The sequence below is a fragment of the Amblyomma americanum genome, chromosome 5 (genome assembly GCF_052857255.1).
Source record: "Amblyomma americanum isolate KBUSLIRL-KWMA chromosome 5, ASM5285725v1, whole genome shotgun sequence".
Lineage (NCBI taxonomy): Eukaryota > Metazoa > Arthropoda > Arachnida > Ixodida > Ixodidae > Amblyomma > Amblyomma americanum.
In genome coordinates, this window is record NC_135501.1 from 202,060,205 (window position 1) to 202,082,814 (window position 22,610).

Genomic DNA, 22,610 nt, shown 5'->3' on the forward strand with positions numbered 1-22,610 from the left:
CTTAAAGAAACAAACAAACAAAAACATTTGTTGCTACTTACGCATTGAATTCAAAAAAGCAGTGCATGGCCAATGCGATTAGAACAGTTCTGCAGCGAAATCTCGTTATTTTACATTTTAAACAGATAAAAAAATTTGTTCGAATCAAGCGAAGTTCGATATGAGGCACGCGATAATGACATGACCAAACTTTTAGCTCGAATAAACTGGAAGTTCGAACGAAGCGAGTCTGAATGAGCGAAATTCGGCTGTACATTGAAAATAGCAAAAGCGTGTTCTTGCTTTGGGAGCAATCGCTGACGTCATGCTAAGAAGGTGTTGCTGTTCATGTTGCCTCAGAGTTTTTACTACATGGAACCCCTCTTCATTGGTAAACCGCGAATCAAACGAGCTAATGCCTTGGGCGAAGAGCGCGGTAGATGTGAAAAAGGAAAAAACAAAACGCTAAACGACGGTGATGCACGCGAGTCACTTCCTGTAATTAACATCAAGAGTCTATGCTCCTAAAGCCATTTCGTCTTTACTTGCGATTGCGATCACGTAATAGCCTGTGGTGTCTTTTCATAACACAGCACACAGGCACAAAAAAAAAACTTTCAGCGAGGAATGGTCCAGCTAAGTCGCAACTCACAGTACACCCCAAAACAATCCAAAGGGTCATTCTTGTGTATAAATAGAAAAACGTTGCACAAGCACTTCACCGCGGGTGTACGTGTCTTTTTCACGGTCACGTCTTCAGAGCCTCCACAACAGCCCCGGATGACGGTAAGTGAAATATCCTGTTCATGCGGGCTACATCAAAGTCAGAGTCTCAATCCTATGCACAAAACAAAAAAAAAAAAGCTGGAAAGAAAATGAAGAAAATAAACGCGGACAGCACTTGTCACAACTTGCCGGAAGTTCGAATAATCTGAGTGAAGCTCATTGCCGTACGCAATCTTTTTCTCCTTTTTTTTCAGCATTGCGAGCGCAGAAAGACATCTCATCTGCTAGCTACGTCGCAACACAGCAACGAAGACTTAAAAACAAACCGTGCGCATGTTTTCCGCTCGACAAAAACATTCCGTCAGCACACGGCCGCTGGAGTCCTTGTCAACCCTCAGCTATGCTGTTCGACCTCGATATGCTACAAAGTAATAGCGCTATAACTGAAATATGCGGTTCCCAGTTTGGAATCGAGCGTATCATTTTAACACGAAAGAAAAAATAAGCATTGAACAACAAAAGAACAGGCCGGTACAGCACGTGTGGCACTCGGCGTCAATGCCAGCGACGAATAGCAACTCCGTCACACGCGCACCAGCCAACCAGTCGAATGCTGGCTTCTATAACAACTAACAACAACCGTAGCGCAGTCGCTATCCTGTGCGTAGTGCCATCCCGACGAAGCAACTGCGCACAAACTGGCTACCACAAACAGATAGAAAGTCAGATGGGAAAAACTCGGCAGCGTGCTGTAAGCCACAATAACATAGAAATGAAAGAAGGTGAAAAAGACGAAAACGTAAAAAAAGAAGATACGAAAGAAACAGACAGGTATGAAAACAGACAGGGTTCCAAGGTAAGCCGCGGGCAGTCGCTGTAGCGCCCCCTGTCGGCGCACACGGGCGAGCAGCGGCGGTAAGGGTAGCGGCGCCTGAGGTCACGCATTCGGAATAGCGTCGGCCGAGCCAGCCGTGTCCCCATCGAGTCGGCTACACGCCAGCAGTCGGCCGAGGTCGACGCCGGTGTGCGTAGAGGGAAAGGGGCGGGAAGAGACACGGAGAGGAAGGGAGAACAAAGGACTTCCCTTCCCGCCCAAAGGGAAGAGTCTGTCCAAAAAAAAGGGAAAGAAAACGGTGGATGCAGCTTAGGAGCACAGCCCTCAGGCTTTCTGGGAAAAGATACAACTAGAGAAGCTAAAATTAAAATGCGAGCATAACAGCCTATCGCTGAAAGAACTAGACACCCTGTGGGCGCCCGAGACTAGAGCGGATGTGTTTAGCTGCTGTAAGGAATTTAAGTGTGCCATCGCACGCTTCGCAGCCTTCACTGGTTTCACGTTATTAAAGTTAGTTGCATTCTTGGAAGTCTTCACAAGCATTAAAACCTTCAAAATCTTTATAGCATCGGTGGCCTTCAGAGCCTTCACAGCGTTCAGAGCCTTCGTAGCTCATAGTCTTCGAATTCACAGCCTTCGTAGTTGATAGTCTTCGTAGTTCATAGTCCTCGTAGTCGCATAGTCTTTGTAATTTATACTCTACGTAGTTCATACTCTTCATAGTTCATACTCTTCATAGTTCATAGTCCTCGCAGTCGCATAGTCCTTGTAATTTATACTGTACGTAGTTCATACTCTTCGTAGTTCATACTCTTCATAGTTCATACTCTTCATAGTTCGTACTCTTCATAGTTCGTACTCTTCATAGTTCACAGTCTTCGTAGTTCACAGTCTTCGTAGTTCATAGCCCTCGTAGTTCATAGTCCTCGTAGTTCATAGTCCTCGTAGTTCTTACTCTTCGTAGTTCATAGTCTTCGTAGTTCATAGTCTTCGTAGTTCATAGTCTTCGTAGTTCACAGTCTTCGTAGTTGATAGTCCTCGTAGCCCATACTCTTCGTAGTTCATAGTGTTCGTAGTTCGTAGTCCTCGTAGTTCTTACTCTTCGTAGTTCATAGTCTTCGTAGTTCATAGTGTTCGTAGTTCATAGTCTTTGACTTGCCTTCAATCAGAAGGTCGCTGCTTTTATTTTTGTTCTTTGGTGAAGTATCGCCCAATAAAAAAAGACATGAAGTGCAAGAGGCAATGGGCAAAGAAAGAGAGAGAGAACTAAAAGAAAAAAAAGGACGGAGCTCTTAACCAGAAACGATTTCTTTTCGGCACTCTGTACTACAGGAAGCAAACGACAGGACTTAACAAAGAAAGAGAGGGAGAATTACAGAGCAAGGATGCAGATGCGAACACTACTGAAGCATTCCTTCGATCTCCTACTTCACACACTTCGCGAAAAGGGATCAACACGGATAGAGATAGTGTGAAGCTGATGAACCAATCATGCGATGAACTGGACACACAGAGTTCAACACTGGGCATGCTCACTATGCGGAAAAAGCGCGAGAAATCGGTTTAAAAATTCCGAACATGCGCAGGACTTGGAGCTTTGAAAAACAAAAACTAGCGGAGTCTTGGCCATGCCCCTGGACGAAACAATGACTATAATTGAAGTAGCCCCCCCCCCCCCCCCGCCTCTCACCCTAACTCCCTGCTTCTCTGACACGGTCGACATCTCACTTCCCATGACCCACGTCCGGATAGATCAGCTGGAAACGCGGTTAAGACGAACTTTAGCCACCATTATCACCAGTGATATCTGACTTGCTCACATTCATTGCTCAATGATGACGTCACTGAGCTTTCCGAACAGACATAATGCGGCGATGACGACGGACAAAACCTTTGCGATACAGCAATCCCCGTAAAGCACGTCGTTGAACGCACCTCGCGGAGTTCAGCCGATCTGTCATTTCTACTAATGTGGTCCAATGGGGGGCGAAAATAAGCTACACAAAAAGCGAAGAGAAGTGCAGTGGTACGAGGTGGGGGTGCGGTGCTAACACGAAGGTAATTTCGGCGCTGCCAGCGCAAAAGCCGACGTGAGGCGAGCACACGAGGGGCGTGTTTTGGAAAGAGGGAGAGAGCGAGTGGAGCTAAAGAAGAGAGCGAAGGGGCCGAAAAAGAAGCCAGTGCACTCTGAAGCACCTAAAAGCGTGCAACGCCGTTGAAGTTCGACTTTAGCTAACAGGCCGGCGACTGATTCGCGAAGCTTCTCACAACTCAGAACAGCGCCGTCATTGATCGGCTGAGCCTTGATTTTCGTACAGGGATAAGGCTTTCGCGATTAGCCGGCGTCTGTACCAGTGCTGTCCTATTAAAAGCGAGCAGTTCTCTAGCGCGATGAGCTTTATGGTTGCGGTGCTTGATTAATTCAATATAGAGCGGGCTCTGGTTTCCAAAGCAATGCGGAGTTTTAGGCAGGGTGTGTATACCGAACTGATGTGGAGAAGAGTGCGAGCATATAAAAGAACCCCCCCCCCCCCCCCCCCCCCTTCGCTCAGCTGAGAGAGTGTCGCCAGCCACTGATGTACCGCGGTTTGGTGGCTCCGGTTTTCAAGGCCGCTGTTGCGGCGTCACGGTCTCCCAAGCCATCGATCCTGTCCGGCGTCGCCCTCAGAGACCTCCCCCTTTCCACTTTGTCTCTAGCCTGCCGTAGGTGTGGTCGTCCCGCACCGGCACACTGTGGTCTTCTCTCTCTCTCTTTCTCTCTCACACACTCCCTTCCTTCTCCTCCCTCTGCTCGATGTGGCTTGTCACCCTCTCCTTTTGAAGCTCTTCCTTCCTCCGTCCTTGCCTACGGCACACACGAGAGCAAACACAACACACGTGCTCCGGTGTATGGGCCAAGGCTTCAACGGCCTCGCGATCCGCCGCTGCGCCAGCTGCTGTCTCTGCTGTTGCCAAACACAAGCTACGCTCTGGCGCGAAAAATTCTAAACCGTACAATATCCCTGCACTTCGCGTTTGATATCACAAGCTCGTGTATTGGACGCAAAATGCATTTCATGCGCCATGAACTGAATCTGATATCACGCGACTCATTTCCGCGAGCGGTTTTTCAAGACCTTGTGTGTTCTCACGTTTCTGTTTCTGTGCACCCTGGCACTTCTAGCGGCCAAAATGACACAGGTTTGACACTTCCCGCTCTGCCAACAAGTATGTTTCTGGTGGGCAGTGAGCGCAAAAATTATTTTTGGGTCCGGACACTCTCGCATCGTAATCAGAATGAGGTCCATAGTAGGCATGACGATCGTAATCAGAATGAGGTCCGTAGTGGGCACGACGATACTAATCAGAGCGAGATCCATAGTGGGCACTGAAGGCCACGGCGCAAATAAAACGATTACAGCTAGGCTGTTCCGGTACATTATGGAGCTGTGTGTTTCGCGAATTAGCACCAGATTGTCCCCTTCCTCAGACCACTAACCTATCCCGCCTAATACAATATTTTTCTGGCACAACAAAGTTGTCCTCCATTGCAAAATATATCTGTGTGATAGTTTAGCAAAATAAAGCCCAATTTCTCTGCCTGCTCGCATGAAACCAGTGTACGTAGTAAACAAATATCTGTTTAGCATGACGTCTGGTCCTTTACGTGAGCTTCATCTGCTTAACTTTGTTTGGGCTGTTTATTATCTTTATTCTTTCCTTGAGTGCATTACCATCATCATTATCATCATCATCATCATCATCATCATCATAATCATCATCTTCCTGACTACGCCCTCTATACAGGACAAAAACGTCTCCCATATATTTTCAAGTAACCCTGTCGTGAATTTAATTCTTCTATTTTCGTGGCATTCCATTCTGCGCCGACATTTGTACAGCCCAGCGACATTTGTGTCCACTTGTAATTTAATCCTTCCTGGGTAATTCTTGTTCTTTGAACAATTCTTCAAAACAAATATATATAGAGAGAAAGTTCGACAAAAAAATGGAGGACGCTTAAGCTTCGCCTTTAAGAGTGGAACGCGACAGCGTGTTGCAGCGCTGCCAGGGAGCCCACTGAACGCCATCGCCCGTTCGGTGCGACGCCTTGCCCGTTGAGCAAATCGCGTGTTTATAACTACTCAAGTACGCATCAGTACACACAGACACTTTACGAAGTCAAAGACCACAACGTACTCACTAGTTCTACTTTAACCAACGAAGACTTCGCAGTGTGTTCTGCGCGTGCTCGCCTCGCAATCTTAAAGATCTGGGCTCGATTCCCCGTATGTTAACAAAAGTTTTTATTTAGAGATTCTTAACCCGCCGCGGTGGCTCAGTGGTTAGGGCGCTCGACTACTGATCCGGAGTTCCCGGGTTCGAACCCGACCGCGGCGGCTGCGTTTTTATGGATGAAAAACGCTAAGGCGCCCGTGTGCTGTGCGATGTCAGTGCACGTTAAAGATCCCCAGGTGGTCGAAATTATTCCGGAGCCCTCCACTACGGCACCTCTTCTTCCTTTCTCCTTTCACTCCCTCCTTTATCACTTCCCTTACGGCGCGGTTCAGGTGTCCAACGATATATGAGACGGATACTGTGCCATTTCCTTTCCCCAAAAACCAATTATTATTAATTATTATTAGAGATTCTCGTGTTACCGCGCCAGCAACGCAGACACCGGCGTTTCTGCAACATGAGCTCCTTAACTCTATCCCGTTAAAATTCACTAACGCTGATAGTCTACACCATAGTGGCGATCTCGGAGCTCCTTAACTCTATCCCGTTAAAATTCACTAACCCTGATAGTCTACACCATAGTGGCGATCTCGGAGCGTTGTGAGTGCTCGTTCTTATTTTGTATATTTTTTTCTCCCGCCTTAAAACGAACACGCCATTAGACATAACCTAAGAAAGGTGAACGTTTGCGTGACTTCCATTTCGAGCGCCCGCGCGTGTTTTGGCTCTGCTCTTTCAGAGAGACACGGCACTATGAGTTCGCATCACAGCTCAACACCAGCCCATTCCGTTCACTTGTGCCGGCGCTGCAACGATTTCAACACGCCCTCTCTGGCCTCCGCTCCTTGGCGCTCCATGCCGGGTGGCGGAGACCCGCGTGCGTGGAAGTTCACGATAAGAGCGAAGCGCCAGCAGAGGCGGGCTCTAGGATGCTGCGGGTTGCGAAATGTGTTGTTACCCCGAATTACACTCGTGGACCGGAGAGATTTATATGCTTCTTTCGTCAAAGGTAAATCTCGGTGTATATGTGCAGTGCGCATGCCCAGTACTCTTTCCGCGCCGTAACGTGTTTGCGGCTGTTGCCCTCGTAAAGATCGCACAACTGTTTCCATGTGGAAGTTCATGTGGAAACAATAAACGATTGGAATAAGTTGCCCCAGGAAGTCGTTTCAACAAAATCTAATGAATCGTTTGCAGTGTTGCTGTGACTTTATGCTTGCATTTGTTTGTATAAAATTATGCTGGAATGTTTTTCAGTATTTTTTTATTCTTTTCCTACCACTATGTCGTATGATTATGTTGTAACTCTCTCCCTTCCACTGTAATGCAAAACAGGCGCTGTACGTATTGTGATAAATAAATAAATAAATAAATAAATAAATAAATAAATAAGTAAATAAATAAATAAATAAATAAAGCCGTAGGAAAATGTTCCGTTTGGTTTGTTGAGGTTTACCGTCCCAAAGCGACACAGGCTATGAGAGACGCCGTAGTGAAGGGCTCCGGAAATTTCGACCATATAAGGTTCATTAACGTGCACTGACACTGCACAGTACAGGGGGGCGTCTAGAATTTCGCCTCCACCGAAATTCGACCGCCGCGGCCGGGATCGAACCCGCGTCTTTCGGGCCAGCAGCCGAGCGCCACTGAGCCACCGCGGTGGCCAAGCCGTAGGAAAAAGGGTTACTTTATTAGAATGCGATCAACGAGTGCTGCCCATCTAAGAGCAAGAAAGTAGCCTGAGTCGGTCTGGGACATTAGGCCCCCACAAGAGGAAGGAGACTTGTTTTTTCTAGGATACTTTTCCTGCCGACGCACGGTTCTTTATTTTTTCGCAGAAAGCCCCAAAGGCAAGCCGATATAAAAATGAATTAGGTTCATAAATGTGGACTATACTGCTTCGTATTTCTCACAGTCACATCTTTGCAGGCACAACCACAGATCTCACATTACAGCTGTAACAAAAGGCGAGCAATATAAAGGCTGAACAAATAAGACAACGCAAAATACGGTGGAATATTGTCTTAATTGTTGCTGAATTACCAAAATCATCATCATCATCTACAGCCTGACTACGCCCACTGCAGGACAAATGCCTCTCCCATGTCTCTCCTATTAACACTGTCCTTTGTCAGCTGCGGCCACCCTATCCCCCGCAAACTTTTTAATGTCATCCGCCCACCAAACTTCCTGCCGCCCCCTCCTACGCTTGCCTTCTCTTGGAATCCACTCGGTTACCCTTAAGGACCATCAATTATCTTGCCTTCGCATTACATGCCTTTATAAAGTCCATTTCTTCCTCTTGATTTCGACTAGGATGTCATTAACCCGCGTTTGTTTCCTCACCCACTCTACCACTTCCGGTCTCTTAACGTTACACCTATCATTTTCCTTTCCATAGCTCGCTGTGTTGTCCTTTACTCAAGTGGAACCCTTTTTGTTAGCCTCCACGTTTCTTCCCCGTAGGTGAGTACCATTAAGATACAGCTGTTGTACACTTTTCTCTCGTGGGATATTGGTAAACTGCCATTCATGATCTGAGAGAACCTGCCTAATGCCCTCCACCCCATTTTTACACTTCTAGTTATTTCCCTCTCATGATCTGGATCAGCGGTCACTAGCTGTCCTAAGTAGACGTATTTCATCACTACTTCCAGCACCTCGCTACCAAATATAAAAAGCTGTTCTCTTCCGAGGCTCTTGAACATTACTTTGTTTTTCTGCACATTAATTTTTAGAACCACAGTACTGTTCTGTCAATCGAACTCATTGATCATGTTTTGCAGTTCATCTCCTGAGTGACTGAGAAAGACAATATTATCAGCAAATCGCCGATTACTTAGGTAATTCTCCATTAACTCTTGTCCCCAATTGTTTCCAATACGAGCCTCTGATACCTCTTGTAAACAGGCGATGAATAGCATTGACGAAATCGTGCCTCCCTGCTTGACACCCTTTCTTCTTGGAGTTTTATTACAAGAAACAAGATGGTACAAAGCGTACGTCTTCTGTGCGTTGCTGTTGCCGGTCAAGTAATTGCGCAGCTGCACCACTCATGGTTCAACGGACAGTGTCCAGGCCAAACTTTCATAAAATTATTTGCCAAAGCACAATTTTATGTTTGCCGTGTATTGATACTTTCGACCGAGGCATCGCATTTTGATTTTATCACTGTGGTCGTCTTTAGTCGGTTACTTGCATTGCCTCTCACCTCTCTCACTCATTATACGGACGAAAGAGGGGACGGTATAATCAAGCAAGAAATCATTCATCGTAATTCGTTCCTTTTTTATATTCCTAGAATACCACCGGTCTCTCGCAGCCAGGAATTGATTGCGAGGCTATTTTGAGCAGCCTACAGCAATTTTCGTGCGCATGAAAAAGGAAAACGACATAAATAAGCTTATTAAAATTTAAGCATCAATCTTAAAGCGGCGTAGCTGCAAGTGAGGTTCGATGTGCGGCGTAGTGTATACTAGGTTGTCGGAGCAATATTTTTGCACTTGAGGTTATTGAAAGGGACACTGAGGACAAAGTGAATTTCGCCCATATCGGTACCTTACCGCGTTATGATGAAAAATAAAAACCAGTTTGACTGAAAAAGATGCTTTTATAGGTTACAAAAGGTACAAAAAATGAAATGCAGGTGTCGCCACCATCGGCAGTTTTCACAAGCAAACTGTGGTGGCCTGTGTTTGTGTGTATCCCTGAGGCTATGCTACACAGTCATACACTTTTAAACAGAGATCACGGAGTCGTTTTCTATCTGACGTGACGACCTTGAATCAGGTGGGGGAAAAAAATGTCCCATTGATAAATATAATTTTCTTAGCAATAAATGCGCCTGTTGAGCTGGGCAAACATCAACAGATCATAAATAGCCATAGAACCGATTTTTACCGTGAACAAAAATTAACTGAAGTTGTCCTCAATGTTCCTTTAAAGCGTACCGAAGTCTCGAGCGTTGCTGCACTACGCCCGTATCGAAATGTCTCCACCACCGTCGGCGTGGCGGGAATCGAGCCCGCGACCTGATGTTCATTAGCAGAAGGCGACATCCACCCAGCCACCACGACGGGCCAAAAAACCTTGTTATAAGCGTCCAATATGCTCGATACGCATATAACACAGTATGAAAGTTCTCTTGCCAGTAATATGGTTTTCTTCCCGCATTGTAATTTTTACAATTCCGTTCAACCGCTGCTGTTCTCGGTTACGTTAGGTTAAGAATGTGCACGTGCCCGCAGAATTTTTCGGAACATGGATGACGCGAAAAGAGTTAAATTTTACCGCTGGAGGAGCAGGCCGAAGTTGACGGGTAATGTGTACAGGTTACGCTGCGAAGATGACGTAACAAGAGAGAAGGCGAGTAGGACTTCTTTGTTACCTCAGTTTTGAACCAACATTCTTTCTAATCTGAAACCGAACATTTCCACATTCGCTGTGTTATTAATTAACACTAGCATCGTGGGTTGTTAATTCGCCGTCTTGTTTCACAAACAATAAATGAGGAATAAAATTTAGCACATGGTTTGGCGTGGCTAAGCGCGGAATATCGTGCAGTAGCACTAGTTACGATGGGTACCTAAGGTCCTTACGAGCTAAAGGTATTCGACCTTTAAGGACTTCACCACAAAAACCTTTTATCTAAAGGTTTTTACCCTAAAGGAATTTACCTTGAAGGCTTTCATCCAGGCGTATCCTTCACCCAGGTGAAGGCTTGGGTGAAAGGTGAAAGCCTAGGTGAAGGCCTGCCAGGTGTACATACCTGCAGATTACCCACAACCCAGTGGGCAGGTGGCCGCCTGCCACAAAACAGGCTTCTGGGACGTACAGTCAGGACGGAATGAAACGCGAACACGTATATGGCGTATTTTTCTACTTTGCAGCGAGATATTCCTTTAGAAAGGGTTAATAAATGTATACTTTGGAATATCCTTTGCCCTGAAACATGAGTCACGTTAGCTTCATGCTGCAGCTGAAAGTAAACAGGTAAAATATCTTGTTTTGTTCATAGGCGCTGTTCGTGTTTCATTCCCACCTTACTGTACATACGGATGCCCGAAATCGGAAAATTCGCTTGCGAATCAGGTGCGTTCGAACTTCGGTTTTCACTTCGGTTTTGGTTTCAGGTCGAGGCTTGGTTTTCAACGCCAAGCAGGCTTTAGACAAAGATCGGCGAAATCGGTGAGTAGGGGCCTTCGTGCTAGCACACTAAAACTGAAGGGGACAGTTAAGCTCCGCCCTAATAGTATGACGCAATAGCTTTAATGGGTTAATGGCCATGTATACGGAATTGGCCATTCTTTACTTAACATTTGTAGATCGCTGCCAGTCCTCATAACACTCCTGGCGCAGTGGTGCAGCGGTTAAGTTAGTGTGGGGAAAGTTTTCCGGCATATTACTTCCTGGAAGGGAATACCTTAACTGAAGAGATTGTAGGAGCAACCAAACGCCGAGAAAAAGACTACAGGCACGAAATCGCTTATAAGCCACACGGATGCATTATAAAGGAGGCGGGGAGGGCGACTCTCTTCCCTCAGCGATATATATATCACATGGCAAAGCTGTATTGAAGGTAGTTTCTTCGAAGAAGAAATATCAAGAAATGCATGGAGAAAAAAAAAAGACTTCTTTCCACTTTCCCACTCTACCGCTTCTTTTAAGAGTCGTCCCTAAATTTTTATAAATTCCGTCCCTAAATTCCCTAAAGTACCTAAATTCAGTTCCTAAGAGTCGTCCCTAAAAGTCGCCAACTATCCCGCCAACATGCCCTCTTAAATACAGACCGATGAGCTACAGGTGTTGACCAAAATTGATTTCTTACTTTCAATTATCGACATCTACTAAATGAGCTATACCATAAAAGCCAATCTTCTCAGTGCAGACAATATAAAGCAGAAAGAAGAGTCGCTGTCTTCGACGTCGGGCAGACACCGAAGGGACGCCGGTGAAAGGAGACGCGTTCTCAATTGCACGGTCGGGCCATTTCTTGCGTATAAAGTACGTGCGCAAGCGTCTGCCACCGCTCATGAGACGTCGGGAGGAGTGGGCGAGAGCGGGGGATTGTGGGAGTATGGCGCCGAGTTTTTATACGTCGCGTAAAGGAAACAACATCACTGTCTCATCGCGACGAGCACCGCCGTCTCCAACGCTCAGGGTGTTGAAACAGAGCCGCTACACCGATTGGCTGGCAGCCAACCGCCCAAGATGGAAATTTCGCCACTTTCGCAGACGCCCCACTCCCCCGCCTATTTCTTTCTTTCATTTTCTCTTGGTTGTCGTTCTTGTTCTCCACGGCAAGCGATGTAGCGGCCCTCGTCGCGGTGTCTTTGAAACGCGACCTGTGCCGAGATGACCTTTGATCAGCTAGGTCACGTAACGCGTCTAGAAGTATACGGGAGAGGACGAGGTGTCAGTCACAAAGCAATTCGCCCCATATGACTGCTTACGACCACAATGCAAAAGCAAGATAATTAATTCGGAGTCCTCCACTACGCCGCTTCTTTATTTCTTATAATTAAATAATTGGTTTTGGGGGAAAGGAAATGGCGCAGTATCTGTCTCATATATCGTTGGATACCTGAACCGCGCCGTAAGGGAAGGGATAAAGGGGGAGTGAAAGAAGAAAGGAAGAAAGAGGGGCCGTAGTGGAGGGCTCCGGAATAATTTCGACCACCTGGGGATCTTAAACGTGCACTGACATCGCACAGCACACGGGCGCCTTAGCGTTTTGCCTCCATAAAAACGCAGCCGCCGCGCTTCTTCCTTTCTTCCTTCTTTCATACCCTCCTCCAAGCCTTCTCTCAAGGCGCGGTTGAGGTGCCCACATAGAGTAAAACAGTTATTCTGCACCTTTTCTTTCCACGTAACCAATTAACTGCGAATACGTAGAAAAATAGCCGAAGCTACTACTTTACTATTTGCAACGATGATCGAGAGGATAGGCTGCTAGAGGATTAATCTTTAGTAGAAACCCGGCCAGAAAGAACTTCACGGCTTTTGTAGACGCTGAAAATTGCTCAGCAGAGCTCACCGAAAAGATCAGCGGGAAAAGTTGTGGAGGGAGAATTCCCCAATTACGAGAACTGCAAGCATCAAGCTGGAGCTTGCAAAGCATGCAGGTCATGCCCGTTTAACGGGACGCAGTGTCTGTACAGAACGTGCCCTCAGAAATGACCGAAAACAACCCGCCTGGGCTTCCATGAGACAACTCGCACTGCCAACAGCTGAGTTTTTGAAACTGCTTATCGGTGTCCAGAGAATAAAAGAATAATAAACTACAGGCTTGTTGGGATGTTTTTGCTTTGTGTGTTCGTTCCTGGGATTATTTTTGCGTGTTTTCTTTCTTGAAATGACGCGTTAGGCCTAGTATACTTTGATCATTCCGTGGTATTCTTCTACGGCCGCTAATAAATAATTTATAAATTTTTTCATGTAACTTTTGTTTCGGTTTCAACATCCCAGTCATGACCGTGGCATGAAAGGTATAGCTCTACGCGTGATGCATTAAAAACCGCAATATAATTAAACGCTGACACATAGCTTTGAGTACGACGCCTCGGTCAGCTTGTTTCAAGAGCTGGAACGACAACAAACGACGTATCAGTCATTATGCTGCCGCTTTTTTCATGCCTCACATGACATAAAAACACTTTACACGTCACAGCCATCGATCGGTTGATGAAAACAAAACCGAAATCGCGCGAGATTATAAATTTAATTATGAAGTATTTAGCGGTCGTAGGACGGATGCCACGTGGTGATCAATGCATTCTAATGTCTTATGCATTATTGCAGAGAAGAAAACATGTGACTAAAATAACAAGGCTTTATACCTGTTTAAGAGAGCAGTGCTAGTAATATTTTGGTTAGTCATGCTGTTGTGACGTAATCTCTTAGTATAGTAAGAAACAATGAAAATAAAAAAGAGTGCTAAAGGGTAAAAAGAAAATTGGATTGCTGGAATGACTAAAAAGATTAGCCGCTGGCTTTCAGGACGTGACCAAAGTCACTAAACCAAACCAGGGCAAAGCCGGAAAATCCGACGGATGACAAGCACGCCAGGAGCGTAATCCGATCGGATTACCTCGCTTACCTACCCGGGAATCAAGAGTTAATCCCTGCCAACGCAGCAAAATATTTATCTTGCTCCCGGAACGACACGAACAGCTACGGCGGAGCGGTAGCTGCTTAACATGCTGCTCAATCATGCGCGAATAAGCACTGAAATGCTGCTAACAACGACTGCAGTCACCATCATTATACATTGCGGTTTAGCATGCACATTTTAGTGCAGAAGCACTACTCCGATGTGTAAACACCGAGCAAGATCTTGCAATGCTTGTGGGATTGTGTCAATGCTTGCAATGTTTATGGGTCTGCGACGTTTGTGGGCTTGTGCCAAGTGAAATAAATAAATAAATAAATAAATAAATAAATAACAATAAATCAATATAATTATACGCGACTGGGATTGAACCCGCGGCGACGCGAACAAATCAGCTTCGCTGACCACTGCGTGGGAGCACCAGGCTGCACTAGCCTGCATTCACAAGCATTTTTTTCGACGCTGCAAAGTTACTACAGGACGATTCTACAAGATTCTCCTTTCTTGCGGAAAGACTTACGTTGGGCAGACCGGGCGCTGCCTCAACGATCGGCTAAGGGAGCACCAGAGCGCGCGCTCCATACTGATCCGGAGTTCCCGGGTTCGAACCCGACCGCGGCGGCTGCGTTTTTATGGAGGAAAAACGCTAAGGCGCCCGTGTGCTGTGCGATGTCAGTGCACGTTAAAGATCCTCAGGTGAATAATAATAATTGGTTTCTTGGGGGAAAGGAAATGGCGCAGTATCTGTCTCATATATCGTTGGACACCTGAACCGCGCCGTATGGGAAGGGATAAGGGAGGGAGTGAAAGAAGAAAGGAAGAAATAGGTGCCGTAGTGGAGGGTTCCGGATTAATTTCGACCACCTGGGGATCTTTAACGTGCACTGACATCGCACAGCACGCGGGCGCCATAGCGTTTTTCCTCCATAAAAACGCGGCCGCCGCGGTCGGGTTCGAACCCGGGAACTCCGGCTCAGTAGTCGAGCGCCCTAACCACTGAGCCACCGCGGCGGGTATCCTCAGGTGGTCGAAATCGTTCCGGAGCCCCCCACTACGGCACCTCTCTCTTCCTTTCTTCTTTCACTCCCTCCTTAATCCCTTTCCTTACGGCGTGGTTCAGGTGTCCAACGATATATGAGACAGATACTGCGCCATTTCCTTTCCCCAAAAAGCAGTTATTATTATTATTATTATTATTATTATTATTATTATTATTATTATTATTATTATTATTATTATTATTATTATTATTATTATCATTATTATTATTATTATTATTATTATTATTATTATTATTATTATTATTATTATTATTATTATTATTATTATTATTATTATTATTATTATTATTCTACTCGGAAGTAGAAGGTTGGACAGGCGCTGCCGCTGAACGGCAGAGCACTCTAGGTGCAAAGCCCTTTTAATGCGATAAGAGTCGAGGTAATCTAATACAGGCATAACACTGTTTGTTGCAATTTCCGTGTATTCCGGGCGGCTTCCGTGCTATCTCACCTAAGAAAGTGTTTCCCATTATGCTGCGCGCGACTATATGAGCAATAAGGCGGGACAAAGTGGGGAATAGGGTAACGGGTGGTGCACGACAGCGGTTGCTCTGTACAAGCGTTATACGGTAGCAGACCTACTATGTATGCAACTTTCGATGCATGGCGATGGATGAAGGAATCGATACCACGCAGTCTCCAGCTGTCCGAACTGGAAACTGCGTATCGGGGTCAGGTTTATACAAAGGCAGCCAGTTCTATGAATAATTCCGCCCATTTGAATAATAGGTCGCTTCTGCCCGTTCGCGCTACCGTCACCGGGCTGCAGCGGTGTCTGTCGAAGTGTTCGGTGCTTACGGTAACACTGATTTCGAGGTCACATGATTGCGTGCCTTAGAACGGAGTGAAAGAAAACCCGAACAGGCAAAGGAGCACATGCTTGTGAATGGCGTGCCTTTCAATTAACGCGTTTAAGAAAACTCCACAAAGAAAAAGCACATTTTCGAGATTCACCTTTCATTCCTTGCAAAGTGCATGTATGGTGCACTGATACTATACTGACATACTGAGAGGGCAAGAGGTGCGTTTATCCTAGTGCTCTTTACGCCCGTATATTTATGTCCTTACCGCAGTGTTAAACGGGCGCTTTATCTATGGGTTAAAACAAGAGAAAATGGGCGTTGTAATCGAACATATCGGCTGGGTATTCAAGACTGAATCAAGAGATTTCTAAAATTGTTGAGTAACCATATAGGCTGAAGAAATAGCAATAGATATGAACGCCTTGTTGGAAAGATATTCCATGTAATTTTGACCACCCGAAACTTCATGCAAACTTATTAAACTTGCGCCGATTTTTCAGCCCATGAATGCTGCAGAATTTTGGGCCTGTCTGGGTGCAGACACAAAGTCTAGTAGAAAGATGACTGACGCCAACCACGTTAATTTTTGAAAAACACGAAGTTTCGGGACCGGCTCGAACGAATGTTAATCGCTCCCTGGGGACACTTCCTTCGTCTTGCATCCATGGTTTGCGGCCATTGACCCGGAGGTATTCAATACGAGGGCTTAAAAAGCCAAGCTGCGCCTCGCCCGTAGTCAACCTTGAAGAAGGGATCGAGCCGGTCCCGAAACGTCGTGTTTTTTTCAAAAATTAACGTGGTTGGCGTCAGTAATCTTTCTACTAAATTAATTTCCCCAACCAGACAGACTTCTGTCAAATGTTTTCTTTTGAGTCACAAAGTCGCGAAAAATTCGGGTATGCAAGCACGTCGTCAATAAGCTGACCGGTCGGATGTCTATTAGCAGTAGGTAGCCGTGAAAATTTATCATTTTTTTTGCGAAATTATTCCGACCTAAATTCCGCGCATAAGCGAGATTTCAATGCAGTCACTGAAAGCAGTACGAAGAGCCACTCTCAATGATGAGGAAACATAAGCATTCACCAGAGGACGAAGCCACTTGGATGAATTAACAGTTAAGAAATCAAAATTCGGCAAGCAGAACGGGCCTTTACAGAAAAACGGACAACACATGACTACAATGCCAATCGAAGCGAATGTGCTGAGTGGCGGGAGCTAGGCCGACGATGACGCGGTTGGATTAGATAATAATTACGTCAGCAGGAGCTGCGATACAAGCTAGCGTGATGCAGCAATAGCAACAGAGGCTGTACGCTTGGCATGCAAGGCTGTTTAGTATAACAACGCTGATCACGATAGGCTTAGCAATGGCCCTATGACGCAGATTTTACTGCCGCATACCCAGTCACGCAAATGCTAGCGAAGCTAGCTATTATCTTGTGATGAAAGTTAGCTAGAGTGGCGTCACTTTTTTACCGATCTGTGCTCTCGGTATAGACACCAATGCAGGGGTGCTTTCTGATGCTTCTGCGCTGAAAGAATTCATACTCACGCAAATTAATGTTAGTAAGTTGAAAAATGAGAAAGATTTGATGACTGACGAAGGACAACTAACAGGGCAAGTTGTCTTCTATTCTCGCAGTCCCGAGAACAAGTCGGTGTCGACAGAGCCGATGCGCATAAGGGCGTGTTTCTCCTCCCGAACACGACTGGATAAATTCCACTGGGGAATGCAGCTTGGGGCTTTCGGGCTTAATGAGCAGAGCAACTAACTGGGAAGAAGTTTACTAAGGTATAAATATCTCCAGCGCAGCGTTATTCCCCGCCTCATTATTTTGCCGATTGCTATATAAAAAGCAGATAAGACACGTCGGTTCTGGGTGGGCTTACCGCACTCGTATGTCGTTATTACTACAAGTATTTTTGAAGCAACAAGCGGTCCTTAAACGTCCCTTGGTGAAGCATTTGCCTTACATCTAGGAGGTACTCGGTTCGAATCCCGAAAACACCAGGAACGGAGGCCATCGGTTGTCGAAACTGATATAAACGTTCCTCAAGCAAATGTTCTGGGACCTTCTATTTTGAGAAACTAAACACATACAAACATTTGTAAAAAAAAACACACAACGAAGGGAACGGATTTACTCGAGTACAAACACAGCTTAGAAACAGAAATAATGTTGCTTAAGTGCAGACACTGAACTTCTTTAAATTTAAAAGCAGCCATTAGAAGACACAGATATCGGACAAGGGAACCCATTTTCTTCGTGAAAGGGATGCTCTGACTTTAAGCGCCTAGTCTACGCGTTGCCGCTATTTTCTGAAAAGCACGACTGCGAAACCCTGTAAGCAATCGTAGACGGTTTCCATGAACTCCCAAGAGAGGTCTAAGCTTGAAAAGTCCATCTAGAAATGGCAACTAATGTTAATGTCACTACTACTGCTTTCCCACAGGTTTAACTCGACGGGTCCATTTTGTAACCACAAAAATAAAAATAAAACACTGTATCTTAGTGCTCGAGTTATTTGAGAAAAAAAAAGATAATATAGCAGCGTGACCGAGGGCATCGTAAAGGTGTTGACACGGAGACGAACTGAATTCAAAAGAAAACATTCGACAGAGGTCTCTCTGGTTGGGAAAAGGAATTTAATTTATTTTAGGAAAGCACGCCAACCAAAATCTGAATTGAACTTATGCCCCGAATCACACACACTAAAAAAAAGAAAACGCGCTTTACGTGATAAAAATAGCTACTTCGACTTTACGCCTTGTTACCAAATGTGAATAAAATAATAATAATAATAATAATAATAATAATAATAATAATAATAATAATAATAATAATAATAATAATAATAATAATAATAATAATAATAATAATAATAATAATAATAATAATAATAATAATATAATCCTTTATTTGCGCCATATGATATGACACGGGAGACCGGCAGTAAAAGCTGCCTCATAGAACAGCTTGACAAGGCCGCTAGCCCCCCTATACACATCACAGCAAGGCATAGCACATTTTATACAAATTATACAAAAAAGGAAGAAACTGCAGAAACCAAGAAACTGCATATAAATAGCTACATAAAAGAAACGCCACTTTATACTCGAGAATGCATTATTCATTTCACTTTCTGATAATTTTGTATCAACAAGCACAGGCTGTGTCAGAAGCAAGCAAGAGGGCACTCAGCCAGTTTAAATAACAGCAAACAGGAATGGAATGGTGATGAGTTAGGTAATGGATGCATTATGCTCATTGTTTGTTTGAACAACATTAAAAGAAATAAGTAAATTAAGTAAATCTAGAATGAAAAACGCTGTCGAAACGTTAATGAACTCGCAGTTTAAAACACCTGAGTGCTCTTTTTTCCTTCTTTTCGAGACCAATACGTGCTCCCACGCCCAGGCCGCGGTACGAGCGCGCGCCGCTACAGTACCGCAAGGGTGTAGCGGTGTTCACTGCGCCAGCCTCGATCGACGCGCGATGCGAATTGAGACCGAGCATGCCACCAGCGGCGTCGACGCAGCGCGCTTATGTCACCGGCTCAATTTAGAAACGAATACATGGAGCAATGCAACTGTAGGGATTTACTTCTTCGTAATCATTCCGCAACGATATTACTCGCGAAGCCATGTACTGGAAGGCAGGTTAAGAACGGAACGAACTGTGCTTGCGAAAGAAACAACGAACACGTCTTTTCGTGCAGGTCTCGGAGGAAACCAACTGAACTTAAGCAGGAATTCAGGTGCATTCAAGATGACGCTTTCTTTTTATCGTCCGCTGTTAGAGCGGTCCCAGATAAGGCGATGGCTTAAAGTTTCGCACCGTAGCCGCTGGGCTTCGCTCAAACAATGCTGCACTGTTGACCTTTACGCAGACGACCGAGACGCAGGATTGGTAGGCAAAAACCAGGAACTGCGCGCAACTAGCGGGGCGTCAAATTTAAAAAAAAATTGCCGAGTTCTGCATTTTCTTCGCTATATATGATCAACCAATGGAAATGAGAACTTTCGGTTTAGCGACACACGGTCACCGCCTTGTCTGCGCAGACCCTGTTATTGGTAATAACAGTAAGGGTACGATCTTCAACACGGTTTACATGTATACAAGGTTGAGTCAGTGAAGAGACCAACTCAAGGGAAATGAGAGACAAGTTCTACGAAGTCGGGAAGTAAACAAGCGGGCGATGCTGTGCATCGCGTACTCACGCAGCGAGTTGTACCGGCGGATGATGTTCTCGAGGAAGGTGTTCTGCGGGGCCACCAGGCCCCTCCGGCCCCCGGGCATGCCGCCGGGCCGACGTGACGGGGCCACTAAGCCCGCCGTTCAGCCCACGAGCGAGAACCGCACAGCCCGAGAGAAGACAACGACGCGATCCCTGAAGCGGCGGCGACGCCGAAGACTACGAGGACGTCGACCACGACGCGAAGACTCATCACCGGTCCCCAGACAGCACCGGGACCTTCTTCGGCGAGGAATAGTAAACCATGTCTTCCTTTGGGCCGGCTGTCACTGATGCCGCAGACACACTTCTCGAAGCGGCATCAGCAGCAGCACTCGCTGTTCTTCTCGAAGCGAACGCTGCGCGCCCCTGGGAATACAGTAGGTGCAGCGGCACGACGGGACGACAACGTGTCGGCCCCGCTGGCTATCGCCAGAAGCACGACCGTGAAGTCTTCTCCGGCACCGAGCGGCGGCGAGCTTCATGACGGCGACGTCGCTGCTGCTTGCTGCACCGGGAGCAGTACCACTCCGACGGCTGCTGCTGGCGCGCTCGCTCCGCGGTACCACGCCGGCGGAGTCGCCGGGCAGGGCTCGCGCCGCCGGCGGACATGAGACTGACAGCGCGCGCGCGCCGCCACCACTCGGTGGATCGAGACCCGGGGTTTGCCGCCGCTGCTGCCGCCGCCGCCGCCGTTGCGATCTCGCTTTCCCTCGACCCCGAGTTCTGGCGCGGCGGTGTGTTCCTCCTTTCTTTTTCGTCGATGAAAAGCGGCAGCAGCGCCCGACGTGGCTTGGTTTGTGCCGCTCGCACCGCCGCCGAGCCCGTTGCCACGGGAGACGACACGCTGGCTGGAAGACCGAGGTGGCTTGTCGATACGTCGGCGATGACGTCATGCTACTGTGAGTGCGCTATCTGGCGTCGCGTTTCGGTACCGTGGTGCTCGATGACCAGCTCGGCGGTATGCTTGAAAGGGGCGAGTGTTCGCCTGTAGTGATACGAACGGCAGAAGGAGTTACCGAGTGGAAATGATGACCAGGAAGTCTACCTGTGAAAGCAGGGTAGTAACGGTACGGGGAAACTATCGGTACTTGAAAACAACAACGCTCATAAGCAAAGGGATGAAGTGATGCAAGGGACGTATATGTCGAATCAATCAGCCTGCCAATATGCATTAAACTATCGGTAGCCGTTGCCAAGATTCATCGCTCTACCGTTCTTCACCTAACCTAACCTAACCTAACCTAGCCTAACCTAACTCAGCCCTTCTCCGCCTTACGTCACGGCCATTCTCCTCATCATCCTATTTCGCCGACCATGGATTGGGCGCTCCCGTCATGTCCACGTCACACGCTTTAGGACTCGCGCCCTTTTGATCTACCTTGCCACGCTGGGGTACGGGAACCATTCGGGCCACCTGAAATAGTTCAGCTTGTTGGTGGCCCCTTTTTACAAAGCTGTGTGAATTTCTTGCAGAGTATAAATTTGATGTCTGTTACTCTCGTTTTATTCCGCTCATTCCCCCGTCCTTGCTACCTCAAGAGGGGGGGGGGGGGGAGAGATGTTTCACGCTTTCCAAGACTCGATTACCCGTTCATCATGTTCATCTATGTCACTTTCAAGTGACACTAGGTTCTCGCTGTTATCAAGAGCAGGAAACTTTAGAACAGGGGACCGTATATCACATAATTTTGTGTTTATTATTTTATGACAAGCCACGGCGGACATCTCTGCACAGTGGTGCTTGGACAACTTTACACCTAACAAAGACCCAGGGAACGGACGACTGGACTCTCGTGTCATGCGTTTATTTCAGTGCGCGGCACCAGGCAGACTGTTGGCGACCACTTAAGTGAGTCACTGAGGCAGTGCATTACAGGCAGAAGGAGTTGGCTTTGCACTATGATGAAGGCGTTTCAGCGCCCGACGTTCAGCAGTGTCCGCTGATTTTCAGTAGCCCGATCAACCTTCATACGCATTATCGGAGGGTATTCAGACGTGACTTCTAAAATCATTGTCAAAAAGCATTTTTCTACTGTTGCCTATTTTTAAAATGAAAATCAGTAGAAGAAAAAAAAGGTAACCACGTCATGAGCCCTCAGGAAAAAAAATTACCGGTGATCTGACGCGGCAATTCTGCGAATGCAGTTGGATTTGCTCTCGATGATCCCTTTGGTGATTATACTCTAATGAAAAGCTTTACTGTAAGGCGAGGCTTCGCACACGTGGCAGAATTTTTCTGAAGGGCGAAGATGGGCAGATGTGAGTGGTTGTTAGGTAGTGGGTGGCACTTCTGGATGGTACGGTTGTATCGGCGCGAGACAGATGGCGTCTCTGGACGGTGAAAGTGTGCGAGGGTGGGTGGGGATGTGAATCGAGGGTGGCGGTGGGCAGACCCCTGCAAGAGTGGTGGGCGGCTGGTGCTTACGCAGAGTGAAGGCTTAGCTCTACAAGCCTGCTGACAGACGCCGGCATTTCGTATTGTGACTCTGGTAGTGCTTCCGCAATTAATTGTAAACACAGGCTCGTGCCTGTATATATAGCTCAGTACTTCATAAATCATCTTAAACTTTGTTATTGCTACAGGTTTTTCTGTAGCCATGATTGTTTGCTATGGAACCTCTTAGAGTTAAGAGGTTCAA

At 46.4% G+C, this 22,610-nt stretch overlaps 1 protein-coding gene across 2 annotated transcripts in view; it reads right to left on the reverse strand.

The window, feature by feature from the left end:
- Positions 1 to 20,675, reverse strand: part of LOC144133432 (potassium voltage-gated channel protein eag-like) — a 120,894-nt gene extending 100,219 nt beyond the window's left edge. For both annotated transcript variants that reach the window (XM_077666526.1, XM_077666525.1), the window contains exon 1: positions 19,955 to 20,675. In XM_077666526.1, coding sequence (XP_077522652.1) covers positions 19,955 to 20,033 — 79 coding nt within the window. In that variant the 5' untranslated portion in view covers positions 20,034 to 20,675. The remainder of the gene's footprint in view (positions 1 to 19,954) is intronic.
- Between the last annotated feature and the right edge of the window lie 1,935 nt (positions 20,676 to 22,610).